This window comes from Megascapheus bottae, chromosome 4 (genome assembly GCF_031878675.1).
Source record: "Megascapheus bottae isolate mThoBot1 chromosome 4, mThoBot2.hap1, whole genome shotgun sequence".
Classification (NCBI taxonomy): domain Eukaryota; kingdom Metazoa; phylum Chordata; class Mammalia; order Rodentia; family Geomyidae; genus Megascapheus; species Megascapheus bottae.
In genome coordinates, this window is record NC_143512.1 from 38,627,818 (window position 1) to 38,648,295 (window position 20,478).

General features: G+C 38.4%; 1 protein-coding gene across 1 annotated transcript in view; it reads right to left on the reverse strand.

Moving 5' to 3' along the window:
- Positions 1-20,478, reverse strand: part of Msh3 (mutS homolog 3) — a 122,392-nt gene that overhangs the window by 66,119 nt on the left and 35,795 nt on the right. Inside the window, exons 11-12 of the mRNA XM_090331697.1 lie at positions 16,912-16,996; positions 14,947-15,056 (exon numbers count right to left, since the gene is read on the reverse strand). Of these exons, the coding sequence (XP_090187823.1) occupies positions 14,947-15,056; positions 16,912-16,996 (195 nt within the window). The remainder of the gene's footprint in view (positions 1-14,946; positions 15,057-16,911; positions 16,997-20,478) is intronic.

Here is a 20,478-nt window from a genome sequence, read left to right on the forward strand (position 1 = left end):
AAAGCAATTTTGTATGCCACATGGCTGACTCTTAGCAGTCTGAGTCCATAAGTGAGGCAGAAAAATCCTCCACTCTCACATCTGCTACCAAATAAGCTTGCTAGTAGGAAAAACACCTCTCATATTTAACCATATGACTGAAGATGTGTTTGCTGTAATAGCTGTATTGTCTTTGCTAATGCAGATGTGTCTGCTATATTGTTGCACTGTGTTTGCCTACCAGGAGCAACAAGAGAACTTGTTGAATCAATCAACTGATAACTGAAGGAGCATGAGCAAAGGTTAGGGAGGGGAAGAGAAGAACAAACTGCAGATAATATGGCCTCAGGAGACACAGAGGATTAGAGATGCAAGACTTGTATCAGCAAAAATGCACAGTAAGTGATGGATCTCTTGGGAAAGGGTAGTGAGGCTAGTCAACTTAAAAGGGAACTGATTGGCTAAGTGCATTCTAAGTAAGATGTGGCTCATTAAGTACATGAAAGCATCAAAGTTCTAGGAATGACAGCCAGTGTAAAATTAATGACTGCCATAGTGAATATATCTAGTAGTAACAGGCATGGCACTAGGTAAAGTTTACTTAACATAAGCCAGGCACTGGTGGCTCACACCTGAAATCCTAGCTACTCAGGAAGCTGAGATCTAAGGAATGAAGTTTGAATCCAGCCCAAGCAGACAAATTCAAGAAACCCTTATTTCCAATGAGATGGAAAACACTTGAACCAGGGCCTTGGTGCTTGTACCTGTAACAGCATCCAAAACAAATAAATAACTATAAATAAAATGAGTGGATGAGAGAATAAACTGATGTTTTGGTGAAAAAGAAGATATAAGATAAACATGTTTGAGTTCCAGTGGCATTTCATATGCTAGCGTGAAGGGTAAACTTTGCATTGATATCATGCCTACATGACAGACCATCTACTTTTATAATTAGGGGAGTGTATTCAACTTTAGTGTGTGTATAGTACCTTGTGAGATCCTGCTCTTCTAAGTCCTTCAGGTCTTATTCTTGTTTCATGTTTCTCTGACTCATACCCACTAGTATCAAACATAACTGAACTTTTAAGACATCTAGACTAGCTTCTCCATTCTTAGCAGGATAATCTCAAAAATCCATCTACTTTTTTTCGTTTCCAATGTCACTTTCCTGGTGCATGCTAAAATCATTTCCCTCAATGACAACTGAAACAACTTCCTAACTTCCGTCCCAACTCTACGCTGTCAGCACCTGTAATCCATTCTCCACACGGTAGCCTGAATGATGTCCCTAAAACTCAAAGCCATTTGTAGCACACATCTGCCTTGGGCTCTTCGACGACCTGCCATTCAATTTAAATTCCTTAATCCAGAATCCTTAATTGACCTACAAAGTCCTTGGTTACCCATGAAGTCTCAATTTCAGATCACCTGTCACACTGGCTTCCACTTCAATCTCCAGTCATATTTTGAGCCTCTTCCAATACCTTCACCATTCAAGTTCTCTGATGTTGGGGCTTTCGCACTTGCTGCTGTAACTGAAAGACACTCTTCCTCCTCCTGACTGTCCACTAACCACTTCACCAACACCCCCTCTTCAGGGGTTGTCAAAATGCCCAGACCAGATTATATCCTGTTCCTGCCCTTTTCCCATATCATGCACTTTCTCTTTTCTTCCTCAATTGCATTGGCTACTTCACTGACTTCTCTACTAAACGCTCAAGTCAGTAAGGTCAGGGATCATGTTTTTACTCCTACAGTTCCAAAACTGCATGCATTCAGTGAACAGTCGCTGGATTCCACTCTAAAGATTGTATTAAAGTAAATCAAGATGAGGACAAAAATAAATTTTCTTGGCACAGGATTGTTATGACAAAATAAATCAATGTTTTTCTCTAACATTTGCCCAAAATGCCACACAAATAGGAAGTTTTACTTTAATAACTCACTCCTGCATAAATGAAAGATGACACCAATTGAAATAGATTGGGCTGGTGCCACAGATGACTTGAGGATAGATAAAATGACGCCATCTGTGAATGTACAAGACAGCCTACACAGACAGCTACTGTCTCAAGAATTAAATGCTTTCCAAACTATAGGAAGATAAAAACAAAGAAGTTATTAAAAATCTAAGCCATGGGGCTGGGAGTATGGCATAGTGTTAGAGTGCTTGCCTAGCATACACAAAGGCCTGTAACCCATACAGGGAAAAACCTGAAGTGGTGCTGTGGCTCCAGGTGCTAGAGCTCTGGCCTTGAGAAAGCTCGAGGACAGTGACCTGACTTTAAGCCCCAGGACTGCCAAAAAAAAAAAAAAAATCTAAGCCATGATTATGAAGTTTCCCAGAAACAACACTGAACGGACATAAATTCTGTAAGTCTCTTACAGAGCAAAAAGACTGTGCTATGTTGATTTGGAACCTTAAAAAAAACCTACAAAGGAAGCAGCTTTTGTTCCAACTGGGCTCAGCACAGGCAAATGCATCATGTTCACTAGCAATCATTTTGATTTTAACTTAAGTCTTCTCTAGTTCACAGGTTAAAATTTGGGTTCAGAAGGCAGGTGGCCCCAGTTCAAATCCAAGCTTTGTCAGTCAATAATTACCTAGCCATGCCCTAGTTTCTCCATTCAAAAAAATGAGAAGAGCAGTGGACCCTAACTCTTGGGTTACTGTGAGAATTCAATAATACATATCAAGTATTTGGCATTCAGTACCTGCTGCTTAGTAACCATGCATTAAGTGTTAACAGATCGCATAATCATTGCTACAGATTTGTTTGTAGATATCTCAAAGAACAGCATGGTAAGGTATTAACCACACACAAAATGTTTCAAAATAACTGCACAATGACAAACACTAAATCATAACTACACAACCAGGTATTTTGTGCAGAGTGAAAAAGAAAGAATTAAACCAGAAATGCTAGCCCTGTCATCTCAAGCACTAAATCTGGCAGGAAGTGATGATCAGAAGTACTATTACATATACTACTATGTTGAGAATGGTTGTATACTACATTGAAAAAAACAGGCTATTACCAATTACAGATGTCTAAATGGGCAAGGCAAAAAGGCAAAGGTATGTGGTTGTTCTTTACCACAAAATTCCCATTGGACTACCTACATTTTTATCCTCTATAGGTAGAAGAAAAATGCAAATGAATACAAATGACTTATAAAAACATTCTCAAGTTTATATACCTTAGAATTATTATCTAATTAAAAGTAGTTGGAGACTTTCCAAGAAACTCTAATAGAGCAGCATGTTAGACCACCAGAATAAACCATCATTCTATCAGTGCAAGCAGTGAGAGAGATTTGGTGGTGTGCTAGGTAGCAAAGCAAGACGTAGTATTGCCAAAAGGTATTATCCCAAGATTCCCATAGTAGTGACAGTTGTTCTTACAATACTATAACAAATAAGTGAAAAGAATTTCATCACAGATACCAAGAAACAATGCCTGGGATGACAGAGATGCTTCTTTACCATGGAAGATCCAAGGACAACATGTGGGTGCCAGCAGCGTCCTTCACATTTGGAGATGAACTAGATGATGACTTTAGCATCTATTGTGAGTGGCTATTTCTCAAAAACAGAGTGACTGATCGCTATTACCACTGATGGCATGAAGATGGAAAGAGACTAAACTGGAGCCAAGAAGGAAAAGCATACATAATCTTTTTGTCGTCCTCATGCTCCTTGTATTTCCCTCCTCAGCTACAGGAAAAGCTGCCATTTACTACTGGTTATTCGAGCTGATCTGGATTTCAGCGAGGGCCCAGACACCACTAGGGTCCAACTCCAAGTTCTTGGCTAGCTCATCAAGAGATGCTAGTGAATCTACATGCACTGCCAGAGCTGACACATGAGTGAAGGAGTGCCCCTAGGGCTCACTTTTCTCCTGGCAGTGGCTGCCAGGAGTAGCTGTGGCATAGAGCCAGAGTAATTAGTCATAACTGTCAGGTATGTGCCACCCGCCCCCCAAATTCTCCCTTCAATGATGAGCAGTCATGTGTGCGCTGGGCTAAGGAAACCATTCTACCTGAGTGGATTTGTGTCCGCAGGTTTGCATAACATGGGAAACCACAAATCACTTACAGGGCCTCTCAGTGTAGTTAATTCAAGTCATTCCAGAGTTAAGCCTGGCATTGTTTTGTTAGTGTAAATTAAATGTTAAGTAGAAGGAAATATTAATGTTCTAGTGCCTGGTCATTTAGAAAGACAACTAGTAACACTTCAAACCTACAGGTTTATCAAAATAAGAGCCATCAAGTTATTTAAGAGAATTAATTGCCACTACCAATATACTTGGCACTTGAGAAAATCACACCAAAATGTAGTCAACAAGCTAATTCCTAGCACCAATGGGTATCTAGTCCCTTAATTTCACTTTTTTATTTATGTGATTTGTGTCAAGAACAAGACTTAGTATCCTCATTTCTCTTGAGCAGTTGTCTAGAAATCCAATTGGAATTCTATGAACATCCTTTCATTTCCTTTAATTATGCTACTAAGTTAGAGAGTATTGAATAGCTTCTACTAGTTGTTATTTATTTTAATTTTGCTTTATTGTTATTATAGAGGTGATAGAGAGGGGGTACAGTTACATGACTCAGGTAATGCCTCACCTTCCCTCATTCTCTCACAGTTTTTCCCTCCATCCCCACCCACAAGATAAACTGTTCATTTTCCATATGTGCCTACTGAATACAACAGTTGTATTTGTTCACCCTTTGTTCTACCTTCTGTGTCCCCTCACCCTCCCAAAGACAAACAAACTAGCAAGATAAAAGAAAAAGAAAACAAAAAAAGCAACAAGATCAATTTTTTAAAAGTCTGATTTCAGGCCAGGAGTTTGGTCTAGTGGTAGAGTACTTGCCTAGCATGAACGAAGACCTGCATTCGATTCCTCAGTACCACATACATAGAAAAAAGCCAGAAGTGGTGCGGAGGCTCACATGGTAGAGCTCTAGCCTTGAGAAAGTCCAAGGACAGTGCTGAAGCCCTGAGCTCAAGCCAAGGAATGAAAAAAAAAAAAGAAGTCTGATGTCCTTTTCTTCACACACACACACACACACACACACACACACACACACACACACACACACACACACAGACTTTCTTGATCTATCTGTCCATTTGTCCACTGAGGGGCATCTGGGTTGATTCCCTATCTTACCTATGGCAAACAATGCTGCAACGAACATCGCTGTGTTGCTCACTTTAGTATAGCGCTGCTGTTTGTGCTCTACTGGAGTGGGATTTCTAGGTCACAGGAAGCTCTATCTTTAGGCTTTTTTGGGACCTCCATACTTCTTTCCAGAGTGGTTGAACACGTTTATATTCCAACAGTGTAGCAGAACTACTCCTTTTTGGCCATATTCCCTGACAGCATTTGTCATTGTTTATTTTCTTAATAATGGCCATTATAGCTGGAGTGAAGTAGAAACTCAATGTTATTTTGATTTGCATTTTTCTATGGCCAGAGATGCTGAACATTTCTTCATGTGCCTACTGGCCACTCTTACTTCTTCTTCTGAGAAATCTCTTTCAAGGTTTTAGCTCTTTTATTGATTGTGTTGTTGTTTCTTCGGGGAATTGTTTGGAGAGTTTTTTAATTTTTTGAGATCTAGGTATATTTTAGGTATGAGACCCTTGTCTGATATGTAGCTGGTAAAAATTTTCTCCCATTTTTGGGGCTTTCTATATATCTTGTTGGCTATACCCTTTGCCATGCAGAGCTTCTACTAATTGTAGAAATGGATTAGAGATTCTTTCACAGCCGCACCCCCTTTTTCCTGACAGTCATAGATAACACCCATGAAAAATAACTATTTTAGGAACAGTGCAAAGTGTAAGCGCTCTATACATTATAACCCTAGGAAATAACAGATACATAGACAGATAAAAGACACATATATATTTATGTTTATATTTGTTTGCTCATTGTTTTTAAAACAAAAAGCCTCTGGAAAGATGCACGGTGAAATAATAACCCAATAAGTTATCCAATGGGACCTGAGACAGTGGTGAGTAAATATTTCAAGGTTTTTTTTTTTCTTGTTGTTTTTTCTTGTTTTGTTTTACCAGGCCTGGGGCTTGAACTCAGGGCCTGAATACTGTCCTTGGGCATTTTTTTTTCTCAAGGCTAATGGTCTGCCACTTGAGGAGCTACAGCACCACTTCCAGCTTTTTTCTATGTATTTGGTACCAAGAAATAGAAACCGGGTCTTCATGCATGCTAGGCAAGTACTCTACCACTAGGCCAAACTCCCGGTTTTAACCTTTAACTTTTGAACTTTTGTAACTCAGACGAAAACTGGAAAGTTTAAGTAAATTAAACATATAAATGCTAAGAACAATGTAGTATAGTATTGAAACAATGCAAAGGAAAAAAAGCAGTCACTGGCCATACAATTTACTAAACATTCTTTCTTCTCCTTGACAGTAAGGTAAAGGCCATTAGAATGCCTCCAACCAGAGAGGGAAAAGTCAGGGAAACATAAATAAGACCTGGCTCCTAAAAAATCTGAAAACACATGCTCTTCTCTCACTCTCCTTCCCTCTTGCTGATAGCCAGGCCCAGGATGGTCTTGGAAGCCACATGGTTTAAGACCACAAAGTCTTTGGGGCACCAACATGCCTATGAGAGAAGGGTTCCACCTCAATCCCAGCCTGGAAAGGTCTACTCTCTTGGACCCATCAAACCTCTGAAGATGTTTTTGCTAGTAGTGAGCTTCCCTAATCAAAGTACTACCACTATTGTTACCAAGTATGTAAATGTATACTTGGTTGGTTGAAATACAGCTAGCTTCCGAAATTCCCAGAACCCAAGCAAGATTTGAATATTGGTAAAAGAGAAAGACTGTGATCCATGCATACATAGTGTGCAATTATAACTGTGATCTTGCTTTAAGAAGGGATGTACCTACTTTATCTACTCAGCACCAAGCCTTGAAAATTCTCTTTCTATTCCTGACTACAGACAAAACAGCAGAATAACAACTGGACAACTACTTACCTGAGTACCCTTCTAAGTCATCTGATTATGGTGATGGCAAAAGTATAGTGACAGCAGAAAAAAAAATGTATGTATGTGCATGTGCATGTGTATCTCCTATAAATCATGTTTAAATAAAAAATCACAAATAGAATCACAAATCACATTTTGATGTACCCATCACTGATGGATATATGACGGTGGTCCTGGAAGATTATAATTCATATTACCTAGTGACATTCAGACACCTTAACACCAGAATACAACACATCACTAACATGCTCATGCAGATGTTAATGGAAACATACTGTACTGTCAAAGCTGTACTGTCAGATAAGTGCAAAGAAAAAACAGAACCTATAGTTACACATAGTACACAATACTTGAAAATAATAACAACCAATAATACAATTGCTTTATGACTTTAGCATACCAGAAGTCAGACTATTACTTTAGAATATTCTACATACACACACACACACACACGCGCACACACACACACACATATATATGTTGTCTACACAATGGTCTACAACTCATCACACATCTTGTGTTTCCTAAACTTCTGCCTATCATCTTGTGAGGTTTTATCATAGCCTTATGAGCCATAATCTCAAGAGGAATTACTTTTCATGGAAGAAAAGGGAAAAAGGTGGATTTCATAAAGGAAACATCTTAGTTAGGTCCTGTTAGTCACTCTTTTAATTATTTATTGAATGAACTCTTACCAAGAGGTGAAGTACACATGTTAGCCAGATAAGAGTTAGTAAATGAACATACAGATAAACAAACATCCTAACTGCTTCAAAAACTACTACAGAACATACTTGAAACTAGGCTAAGAAAATAAGGCTCAGCAGCTGTAACATTTAAAGCTGAGACTTAGTAAGAAAGAAGTTAACAATGTAAAAAATGAATAGAGGCTGGACACAGAGGCTCAAGTCTTTATCCTGCCTACATGAGAGAGGGGGGTACTGTGGTTAAACATCATGAGATCTCCATTGGCTGGACATAGTGTGACACACATCTGCCATCCCAAGCTATAGAGAAAGCACAATGGCTGGCTGCAGTGGCATACTTTTTCATTCCAATGACAAAGGAAAGTATAAACAGCAAGACTGCAGTCCAATCTTTCATAAAGTGAGATCCTATCTCAAAAATAACCAATCCAAAACAGCTGGCAGAGGAACTCAAGTGGTAAGAACATCTGCTTAGCAACACAAGGCCCTCAGTTCAAACTCCAATTCCACCAAGAAAACTCAAAAAACAAAAAACAAAAACATGAAACAACGGAAGAGAAAAGAACATTCTACGTAAGGAGATCACCAAGTACAAGCACAGTAAGAAGAGATGGGATAAAATGGAATATTTGGGAACCAAGAACAGACCAAAATTACTAGAAGATATTGGTGCAGGTCACAGTCAGCAGATTCAGAAAAGTTATTTGTTCTTGTAATTTTTGCTAGAAATCCAACAAACAATTTAAAGTGGATTAGTGACATGATTCATACTTGTTTGGGATAAAAAGATAAGTTAGGAGTCACACTGATGTGAGAAAGGATGGGAGTGCAGACAGACAGTTTTAAAGGCTGGGAAGATGAAAAACAGAGGCAGATTCTAAGTGTAAAACAGAATGAAATATACTGAGCCAATCTATAAATGCACAAGGAAATTAAAAGATTAATTCAGAGACTAGACCACTCAACTCAGACAGATGTCCTAGCAGATGTAAGGGGTCTAGAGTGCTAAGGATAATGATGATTAGCATGTGAGTTATAAGAGAAGGAATAGAGACAGATTAGACCCTGCTATTATTAAAAGTGAAAGGAGGGCACCGAAAGAAATCCTGGAAAAATGCAAAGTATGTAAAAAAAGAAGTATCCACAAGGAAACTCAGTATTTCTTTCTGGTTAGTATCTTTTAAATGGAACAGTATGCTACAAACTTGTGAATATTTTCCTTCCCTCCTTCCTTCCCTCCAACCCTTTCTTCCTTCCTTCCTTCCTTCCTTCCTTCCTTCCTTCCTTCCTTTCTTCCTTCCTTCCTTTCTTCCTTCTTTCCTTTCGTTTCCTGATGCTAAGAATGGAATCTAGGGCCTTGAGCATGCTAGACAAGTGTTCTACCACTAAGCTTCACTCTCACTTACCCTTTAAATACAGCTAAAACAGCCAAAGCTGCCTCAGAATTTAATTATTTTGCCCAAAACATCACTTAAAAGACTAAACTCATATATAAAACAGATGTATCTGGGATATATACTTGCCCCAGTTTTTTAAGGCATATATATATAGTTTATACATATATATAAACTAATATGTATAAACTTTATATATATATATATATGTAAATGAATATATACCAATTATATGTATACACACAGGAACATATATGATTGATGGAGCCATATACAAAGAACTATACAAATTTAAAAAATGAATCCACTGTAATTTGTTTAATTTTAAAAGATTTAAAAACTAATTGCTTGCTAATGTGACATTCATTTACAACAAGGCAACAAAGTACACTGAAAAAACATGCTTAACCCCCCCCAAACCCAATAAACCATTCACTAAATGGGCAAGGGAACTAAAGAGAGACTTTCTGCCATTAAAATGGCAGAAAAGCATATGAGAAAATGTTCATCATCTATGGTCATAAAGGAAATGAAAATAAAAACAACCCTAAGATACTACCTCACCCCAACAAGAATGGCCAAGATTTTGAACTCAGACAATAACAGTTGCTGGCAGGGTTGTGGAGAAAAAGGAACCCTACTACACTGCTGGTGGGAATGTGGACTAGTTTAGCCACTCTGGAAAGCAGTGTGGAGGTTTCTTAAAGAACTGAAAATAGACCTTCCCTATGATCCCGCCATACCACTTCTGGGCATCTACCCTGAACATCATGACCAAAGATATGGTAAGGATACCTGCTCAGCTATGTTCATCTCTGCACTATTCTCAATAGCCAGGCGATAGAAACAATCCAGATGCCCTACTGCAGATGAATGGATACAGAAAATGTGGTATATTTACACAATGGAATTCTACATAGCCAACAGACAGATAAAATAATGGCAGTCACAGGGAAATGGATGAATCTAGAGTGAATCATGTTGAGTGAGACAAGTCAAGACCTAAGGAACAAAAGGCGCATGGTATCCTTAATATGTGGCTATTAAATCCAAAGAGTACAAGAGCGAGGACTCAATAACTGCATACCCAAAGCTATGGATATGGTAATGGAAATATAAACATAACTATATAGACATAAAAACCTATGACTCTATAGACATAATATTTTATTTCTTAAATTAATATGTTTCTATGACATACAAACCCTTAGCCTAATTTTGATTAAGTTCTAAATACTAAGTCCCAGTGATTGTAAATAGAGATTCCCTCCTTGAACATTTATTTGTTAAACTTGTCATTTAAAATATGATGTAAAAAATCAACATTAATAAATTCTTTTAAAAAAAAACATGCTTAAAAAATAGGCACTAATAACTATGCCTGTAATCTATATCCATCAGAGGCTGAAATTTTAAAATCATGACTCAAAGCTAGCCCAATCAGGAAAATCCATGGGACTCTTATTTCCGATTAACCATCAACAAAGCCAGAAGTACAGCTATGGCTCAGTCGTAGAGCATCAGCCTTCAGTAAAGAAGTTCAGAAGTAGCACCCAGGCCTTGAGTATAAGCCTCAGTCCCAGAACAAAACAAAAATGGAAAAACTGATCTTAAATAAGCTATAGATCACAACATATAAGAACCCAAATACTCTATTTATAAAACCCAATGTAGGGCTGAGAGTTTGGCCTAGTGGTAGAGTGTTTGCCTAGCATGCACGAAGACCCTGGTTCGATTTTTCGGTACCACATACATAGAAAAAAGCCGGAAGTGGTGCTGAGGCCAAAGTGGTAGAGCTCTAGCCTTGACAAAGTACAAGGACAGTGCTCAGGCCCTGAGCTCAAGCCCAGGACTGGCCAAAAAAAAAAAAAAAAAAAGCAAATGTAGCAGCAGTAAATCCAGTCTCAATAACTTAAGTGAACTCAGTAAACATGATACCAGTCAGTAAAAACAAGGGAAAAATGATTTAGTTTTCTGAAAAGTCACTAATAAAATTCTGAACCAAAAAGGTCATTTGATAAAATAAAAGGTAATGGGGGTTGAAATCCTACTGGATTTATGACTGTGGTTTCTGAGACCTAAAGGAAGCTAAAAATACAAGGCAAAAGGGCTGAGGATATAGGTGTGTAGAGAGCTCTTGCCTAGCACACAAAGACCCTGGCTTTGAATGATAGCACAGTGAAAAGAAATGAAACAAAAACAACAAAACCCTGGCGAGCTGAGGCAAGAACTGGACCCTGGCTGAAGGGGAGAGGGGAATGTTAATTTATTTCTCTTTCTTTTGAGGCCGCCCCTTCTCTGAGCCAGGTGTCATTTCCTCCCAGTGGTACTGACTGCTCCCTACCTCTCACTCCAGACCTGTCCCCACCCCTTCCCCAACCCAGGAGGTGTCTGGGAGCAGGAGAGGGCAGGATCCAGTTTTGTGTGGTTGGCTTTTATTATCAGGATAACAGCAAGCAACTAAGAATAAAGAAAGAGACAGACAAAACAAACAAACAAACAAAAATCAGCCAGCCCGCCTCATATCTGTAATCCTAGCTACTCAGGAGGCTGAGATCTGAGGATTAAGGTTCAAAGTCAGCCTGAGCACAAAAGAACCTGAGACTCTTATCTCCAATTAACCTCTAGGAAATGGGAAGTGGGGCTTGGCAGAAGGGTAGGGAGGAAGCCTTGAGCTGAAGAGCTCAAGGACAGGGCCCAGGGTGACTTCAAGCCCATGAACCACCAAAAAAAAATATATAGTAAGAATTAAAAAAAAGAAAAAAGCAGATGCCAAAGGCTCACACTTGCAATCCTAGCTTCTCAAGAGGCTGAGATCTGGAAGCTTCAAGTCAGCCTGGGCAGAAATTCCACAATAACCTGTGAAATGCTGGTCTAGAGGTATGGCTCATGTGGTAGGGTGCCAGCTGGGCACCAGGCCTTAGCTTAAAGCCCTGGTAAGGAAGGTAGGGGAGGAAAAGGAGAAGAGAAATAAATAAATAAACAGTGAAATAAAGTGCTTTAAGATTGAGACTTTTTAGGGACCTAAGAGCATCCACAGATGACCTGGCAAAACTGGCAGAACCTAGGAAGATATGCTTTATCTTGCTAAATTCCCTTGTCAGCCACTATTTGTCCAATGATCTCACTACAGATGAAAACCAGACTCTAAAGTACTATCTGGCTGTCAATGTCAGAGACAGAACATTAGCCTGGATGAAGTGCTGGTATAATGCACATGGCACTTCCGTTAGCAAGGCAAAGGAATCAGTAATAAACATGGCGCAGAGTGCTAACTACTCTGCTTAAGATTTTCTCTAGGCATTTTTTTTAATAGAATGCAAGTATCATTTAAGATTTAAGTAGAATTCTCCTGAAATGCATCGCAATGGATTAGGAGGATAAATATTTTAAAAATCATAAGCTAAAATGAAAAAAAGCAAATGCCTTTGTGTTAGTTTGGGTCTGATGTAAGTCTTGGGTTAGAATAAAACTCCACTACAGAACACCAGGATTCAACTAGGTCCCAAGAGACCCAGGGGATTCAGCCACCAAAGAGCAAACAACATGGTTTACTCCAACATGGCTTAGCTCCAATTACTCCCAGTTATACACACTTTAAAAAGGAGCCTTAACACTGAAAATAAAATTTTTAATTCACATACAAGTGTCTATTGGTGAGTCTATTTCTATTCAGGCTTTTAATCAAGCATATAACATACGACACATTGTGGTATGGCATGTCTTTCCATCAATCAGAATATCCGTTCGTTTCTGCTACCTGGGCATGTGTGCAGAGGCAATGAGAAACTCCCAGATTTGCAGATAACTATATTATCTAGACATTCCCACACTGTTGTCCCCAGAGTGACTACAGAAAGCCATCTTGCCTGTCTTTGTTCCATGAAGTCTCCTAATTTCATTCGATTATTAAATTAAAAGATACTTCCATTTTCAGGATTTCTTTTTTACCTCTTAATTTCTCATGTCTTAAGATCACTATGTTTAAGAAAAAAAAAAATCAGAGTGCTCCACTAAACTGAAGCACCTTGGTAATTATCACCATCAGTAGTGTTTTAGTGCAAGGCCCACATTAACAACAGCATCTGCTTTTCCTTTCTGAAGACAGTGGCTATTTTACTAATCACTGAGTAAAATAGAGCTGGTAGTAGGATCTACTTAGTGAGGTTTAAAAGAAACAACCATAGAAAGCTTGTAGTGGTGCCTGGTATGAAATAAAGAACTCAAATGTAGTAGCTGGGATTAGTGCCTCATTTTATTCTTTACCTAATCTGTGGAGAAGAAATTTTACCTTTCGAGGCTGAGGATGTTGAGGCTACTTGCACTGACTTGTTCAGCTAATAGAATGGAGGGTCACCATTTCCTGGCTGAGCCACATGGAGTTACTACTCAGGACATTGACCAGTGCCCACTTAGACTCTGGAGTCCATGGGTTTAGAGCTGGGCTTTAGCTCTCCCACCTGTGAGACATTGGACAAGTACTGAAGCTCTCAGGACGTTTTTCTTTACTACAAGGATTATGAATATTAAATACATAGTACAACTCCATAAATAACACTATCTACTCAGTATACACTATCTGGGCTCCTGCTAGTGCCAGATATTGTCCCAAGTATTGTTCTGGGTTAGAGTTCCTACATTTATCTGAGCTATGATCAGAGTTATTGGAGAGCTTCTTAAAAATACCCACACCAGGCCAAGAGTTTGGCCTAGTGGTTAAAGTGCTTGCCTAGCATGCATGAAGTCCCGGGTTCGATTCCTCAGTACCACATACATAGAAAAAAGCCGGAAGTGGTGCTGAAGCTCAAGTGGTAGAGCTCTAGCCTTGAGAAAGTCCAAGGACAGTGCTCAGGCCCTGAGCTCAAGCCCAGGACCGGCAAAAAAAAAAAAAAAAAAAAAAAAAAAATACCCACACCCCAACTACAAAAGAAAGAAATTCAATTACAATTCTTGGGGTGAGACACAGGTATCCAGGTGAAGATCCTAGATTGTTCTAACATACAACACTCTTGGACACCCTCTCCCCTTACTTTTGATTTGTCTCTGTCAATCCTGGAGCTTGAACTCTGGGTCTGAGCACTGTCCCTGACCTTCTTTTGCTCAAAGCTAGTGCTCTACCACCTGAGCCTCAGCGCCACTTCTGGATTTTTTGAATAATTTATTGCAGATAAGTGTCTCATGGACTTTCCTGCCAGGGCTGGCTTTGAATCGCAACCCCAGATCTCAGCCTCCCAAGTAGCTAGAATTACAGGTGTGAGCCACTGGTGCCCAGCTCAGACACCCCTGTTTTAGGCCCAGTGCTCAAGTATCTACATGGAAGGAGCTCCCAGTATATAAACTCTGTTTCTGTAATGTCAAACTCTTTTAGGATTTCAGCCAACAGGCTGTGATTGGTTTAATGCTACAGCTCAGAGAGTCTCCATGAGCTTGCCGCCATCACTACTACCATGTAGCCTCCTTCTCCAAGGCCAGCTCTGATCATATCACTTCCATCTTTAGAATCACCAAATTACCTCCCTCCAGCTACCAATTTCTGAGCCTTGCTGTCAAATTCTTCACAACTAACTGGACCACTCACTCTGCCCAAAGCCCAAGTTCTCAATCTACAACAGGCTTTGTCCCTGGGAACCAGGGGTAGGAAAGGGCAGAGAGAAGGTAAGAGCTGAATATCATTAGACAGTCTACTAACAGTTTAAAAAATAACAACTTTCCCCAAATTTACAACTGCTTTTCTAAGCCATAAAAACCTAAGTTTAAAAGAGAATATCATGTTTACTTTTACAAGTTTGCAATTTCAGATGAAACATAGTTAAAAAAGAATATACTTACCTTAATTTAAGAAGTGGCTGGGTCACCCACTTCTTTAACTTTCGCCTCCCAAATGACGTTTTAGTGTGGTCTAAAACCCAAAGTAAACTTCCTTTGGTCTTCAGATCAGTCTAAGAAAAATTAAAAAAAAAAAAATTTTCACTAGTTATATCTGTATCAAACTATTATATGTTCATGTGCCCTAATTATTCCACATACCAAATTTCAAGGGTTATACATGCCTAGTAATGCATGGCTCATATGCACACATTTATACAAGATAGGTGCTGATATTCTTACACAGAAAAAGGACTATGTATTTTTAGATATTGATTAAATTATTTGGAAGCTTCCATAGAAAGGGAGACCAACGTTAACCTGCAAACACAGGGAAAGGATGTTGATTCTCAGCTTCTGTCTCTACAAGGTTCCATTCACTGACAGCAAAAGGAACTGAAAAGTAGATTTTGATCTCAGGTGACTTCTGTCTTAGGAACTAGTTTTCAGAACTGTTTTATGACTGAATGGGAAAGGTGTGCCAAGAGCAAGTCAAGATTGTCTATAAGCTTTTCAGGAGCATTCCTTCAGCAACCCAGCCAGAGATGTCCTCATTCCTGCTCCATTTCTGATCATACTTCCATGTGCAGAGTGGATGGAAATGTGTGAAACAGATCTGCAGCTCTTTATCATGGAATGACAGGTTGAAAATGTTAATGAGTACTGTAAGTCTGGCTAGAGTATACTACTTCACTCTCATCCAAGAATCAGGAAAACAAATTCAGTGTCTACTTGGCAGCAGTGATAAAATATTTCTGAAGAGCTTTCAATCACTTCACTCAGATGGCTTAGATTTCTGACTACTTAACCAAATGATTTGGAATTAGCATTTTATTTTATCTGAAGTAAAGTTTTATTTCTTGATGGCTTTGTTAGAACATTAGTGTTACACCATAATTATCTCACACAAGTGATCATTTTATAAGGAGAGGAGCCATTACTGGGGCTTGATCTCAGGGCCTGAGCGCCCACTCAGCATTGTTTTTTTTACAGCTAGTGTTTTACACTCGCGCAATGCTTCCAGTTTGGTCATATTTCTGGTTAATTAGAGATAAGAGTCTCAAGGATTTATTTGCACAGGATAGTTTAGAAACATGATCCTCAGACCTCACTTTACTGAATAGCTAGAATCATAAACATGAGACATCAGCACTTGCTACCAAGTGATAATTCAATAAACAAAACCAATCACTTACTGAATTCATCAACAAAGGACAAATAAACAATGAAAGATGTTGAAGTAAGAGACACACACTAGTCAAACTGCATACCACAGTAACTTGTTTTACATTCTGAATAATGAAATAATATTGCAAACATATCAACAAGTTAAAGATAGGTAGGAAAAAGACCTAATCAACCTGATAGAGAAAATCTACTTCATATTAATTTTCATATTAAGATATCTTTCCAAAGAAATATTTAATATAGAAATGATGACACAGAAATTATCAGGATAAAATATCCTTAGATTATTAAAAAGGATAGCATTATAGCACCCATTATTAAAAAAAAAAAAGAAACAAACAAACTTCAGCCAGGTACCAGTGACTCGTGCCTATAAGCCCAGCTATACAGTAGCCTGAGATCTGACGATTGTGATTCAAAGACACATAGGCAGGAAAAGTCCATGAGACTCTTATCTCCAATTAGCTACCTAAAAAGCTGGAAATGGAGCTGTAGTACAAGTGGTAGAATGCTAGTTTTGTGAGGGAGAAAGAAAAAAATAAAGCTCAAATATTGAGTATAAATGATTTTTCAAGAAAGTGATTGCTACAGTTCCCAGGTAACAAATAGGTGATAGGCGGAGCAGTCAGTTGAATAGCACTGTTGTTATTTTTACCTGCATTCTGTAAAACAGCCTCATATTTTAGCCTCATTTTTGTTTCAAAACCATTTTGAATCAACTAGCCTTCATGTTGAACTGACCTGATTCTGTAAGATTTCTAGATTCCTTAATGTTGTTCCATTAATGGTCATAAATTCCATTTCACTTGACAGCTGTTTAAAATTCCTGCAAGAGATTGAGATATAATGAGTCAACACATGGTGTATAAAGAAATTTTTAAAAACTAATTGAGCAACAAGATGAGAACCCAATGCCAGTGCTGTTAAATAGACTGATGCAGAAGGGTCATTGCTCCAACACCAGAACCACAAACATGGAAGGAAAGTAACAGTTGCAGTGTTTTGCTTTTGTTTTATATCTCCAGGAATAGAAACAGTCTTTTATTATTGGCAGAGTCTGCGATGGTACTTTCAGGACAAAGCTATGCAATTTGCTACAAAAAATATGTCAAGATACTTAAAACTGTCCTCTTGTTCTAACATGAGATAATCTTGATAAACACTCTAAAAGCTTTTACTCACCATTCTTATGTGTGTAACTAATGTTATTTACTCTATAATTACTAACACATACAATGGTGGCCAATGTTGTTTGTATAAAACAGAATAAGAGCTGGGCACGGTGGCTCATGCCTGTAATCCTACTCAGGAGGCTGAAATCTGAGGATTGCAGTTCAAAGCCAAGTTGGGCACTACAAAGCCTGTGAAACTCTTATCTCACAGTGGAAGTGGGACTGTGGCTCAAGGGGTAGGGTAGTACCCTTGAGCTCAAGGAAAGTGCCCAGACCCAGAGTTCCAGCCCCATGACCCACAAAAAGAAAAACAAAAAGAGAATAAGTAGCTAAAGTTATACCCTTAAGCCCAAAGAATGTGCCCTTGCTTTGTGTCCTTATAAGTATCTAAAACTAGATTTAACTCATATATTTCAAATAGACTTGAAAATTTATATTCAATATAACTTTTTACAAATATGCACACTTCCAGCTTATATTAAGAAACAGTAACTGACACATTACAAATGTAGCCAAGTCAACTTCGGTTATCAACCAATCACAGTATTGCTTCTGCCAATACACTTAGTAAATTAACTAATTAATTAATTTATTTATAGAGATAGGATCTCCAACCAGGCCTGTCCTTGAACTTGTAGATCCTCCAGCCTCTACCTCCCAAGTGCTGAGGTCATACAGGTGTATGTAATAGTGTATTTTTAAAAAACAATAAAAATGTCAGGTCACTATGTGGAAGAAAGTGTTAGTAATTGATTGTCAAAAAGGATTTGATACGTGTAGCAAAATTTGGTTTGGATCTATATACTACCTGTTATTCAGAGGATGAGAAAGAGGCTTTGAGCAATAACTAACATATTATTATTATTGGAGACTACTAATATTCACATCGTCTATGAAGGTTTGCTCACTCACAACCATAGTCCTTTACAAAGAAAACTCATGGTTCTTCTCATTTAACTGCATTAATGTGCTACATGCAACGTTTCGTTTGTTTGATTGGCTATGAGTTTTCTGTTATTGTTTTCCTTTTTGCCCTATCTTAACAAGTAATCTAAGTTTCAAAATAGATACAGCACGAATTTTCTTTAAATTAACACCTATACTGATTTTAATAGGATAGCAACCACTGGGCAATCTTCAATTAGAAGTATTACTACAAAACAGTAATTATCAAACTCATGTAAAGACTAATGGTGCTTTGAGATTTCCCATATATTTTTAGTCGATAAGTTTTTTGTTTTTTGTTTTTTTGCCAGTTCTGGGCCTTGAACTCAGGGCCTGAGCACTGTCCTTGGACTTTCTCATGGCTAGCACTCTACCACTTGAGCCATAGCACCACTTCTAGCTTTTTTCTATGTATGTGGTATCAAGGAATTGAATCCAGATCTTCATGCATGCTAGACAAGCACTCTACCACTAGGCCAAACTCTTGGCCATGGTTGATAAGTATTTTAAAGGTGGACTCTTTTCCAAACAGAAAATCAATTTCCTTCAGCCAATGTCTATTTCCATTTAGAATTATATACATTTTTGAACTGAGGTTATATCTGCTAACATCCTCAGGTATTTAACAATTATGGTCACTGACCCTGAAATATTCAAACAATTTTAAATTATTTATCCTGTGGAAGAGCCAAATCTTATGTGCTTTGAAACGAACCTCATAAACAATGCTTGGTTAGAATTCATGCTGCGTGAATCTGGATGGAAATCTTATAAATAACATGGGAAAATACTTCATTAATATTTCAGCCACCAAAACTATAAAGCATGCTTTTCTTCCTCAGGTTTTAAAATGGAAGGAAAATATTCTTTTTTTTTTTTTTTTGGCCAGTCCTGGGCTTGAGCTCAGGGCGTAAGCACTGTCCTTGGACTTTCTCAAGGCCAGAGCTCTACCACTTGAGCCTCAGCACCACTTCTAGCTTTTTTTTTTTTTTTTTCTATGTATGTGGTACCGAGGAATAGAACTCGGGTCTTCGTGCATGCTAGGCAAGCACTCTACCACTAGGCCAAACTCCCGGCCTAGATTCTATCATTTTTATATTACTTTTTGAAAAAGAGAAGGAAGGAGGAAAGGAAGGGAAGAAGGGAAAAAGGAAAGAGAAGAAGGGAAGAAGGAAAGAAAAGAGAAGAAGGGAGAGAGGGAGGGAAAGCAAGCCAGCCTTTCTGACTTTGAAAATGGCAGTAACCAAATATACATGAAAAATCAACCCACTGCAGAGAACCTATTTTAAATATCATTTAAGCTCATCATTTTTAATATCTATGTGGAGATTAACATGAGTATATGAGTTAGAAAAACATATTGTTTAAATACAGAAATAAAGATCAAAAGCCTTCCCATGTCATATATAAAACCTTGAATATAGCTCTCTTTATGGTTTTAAGAGTTCATAAATTCAGCATTAGCTTTGCAGCTAATTTTACCTATGAATTAAATTACTGTATGTTCACTTCTAACAGATGTGTAACTGAGCAAATAATAACTTTGCATTCCTAAGTGTTATCAATAAGCTTATTATTAAACAGGGAAATAAAGGTCTACATACAGCCCCAAACCCACTGTCAAGATTCAGTGATTGCTAGGAAGATACATAGGATTCAACCCAGTTGCAGTAACAGCTATGATTTATTATAATGAAAAAGTACAAAGCACACCTACACAAGGAAAAAGGTATTAGGAGGCAAAGTCCATGAGAGAGAATGGACACACTTCCCGGAGTCCTCCAGAGTCCTCTTCTGGTGAACTTACACAAAGCTATGCTTATTTCTCCAACAGGAAGTTGGGATAATAAGTGTAAGATGCCATCTACCAGAGAAACTCATTAGACAATAATCATCCACAGGGACAGGTCAGAGGTACCCTTTCCATACCATGCATGAAATCTCCAGCTCCCAGAAAGCAAGCAGGTGTTCAGCATGAATTGCACTATTTGCACAAACTGCTTGGGCACACTGAGCCACTCTTATCAAAGAATAGCAGAATCCCTCTCCAAACCAATGGTCCACAGTCTAGTAAAGGACCAAGCTCACAGGCAGATCTTCCTAAGAATAGCTGTCTTGTCAGACCTGCTACATTACCTTGTATATATATTTTGTTCCTCCCTAAATTGTTTACCTTAAGCTAAACTAACCT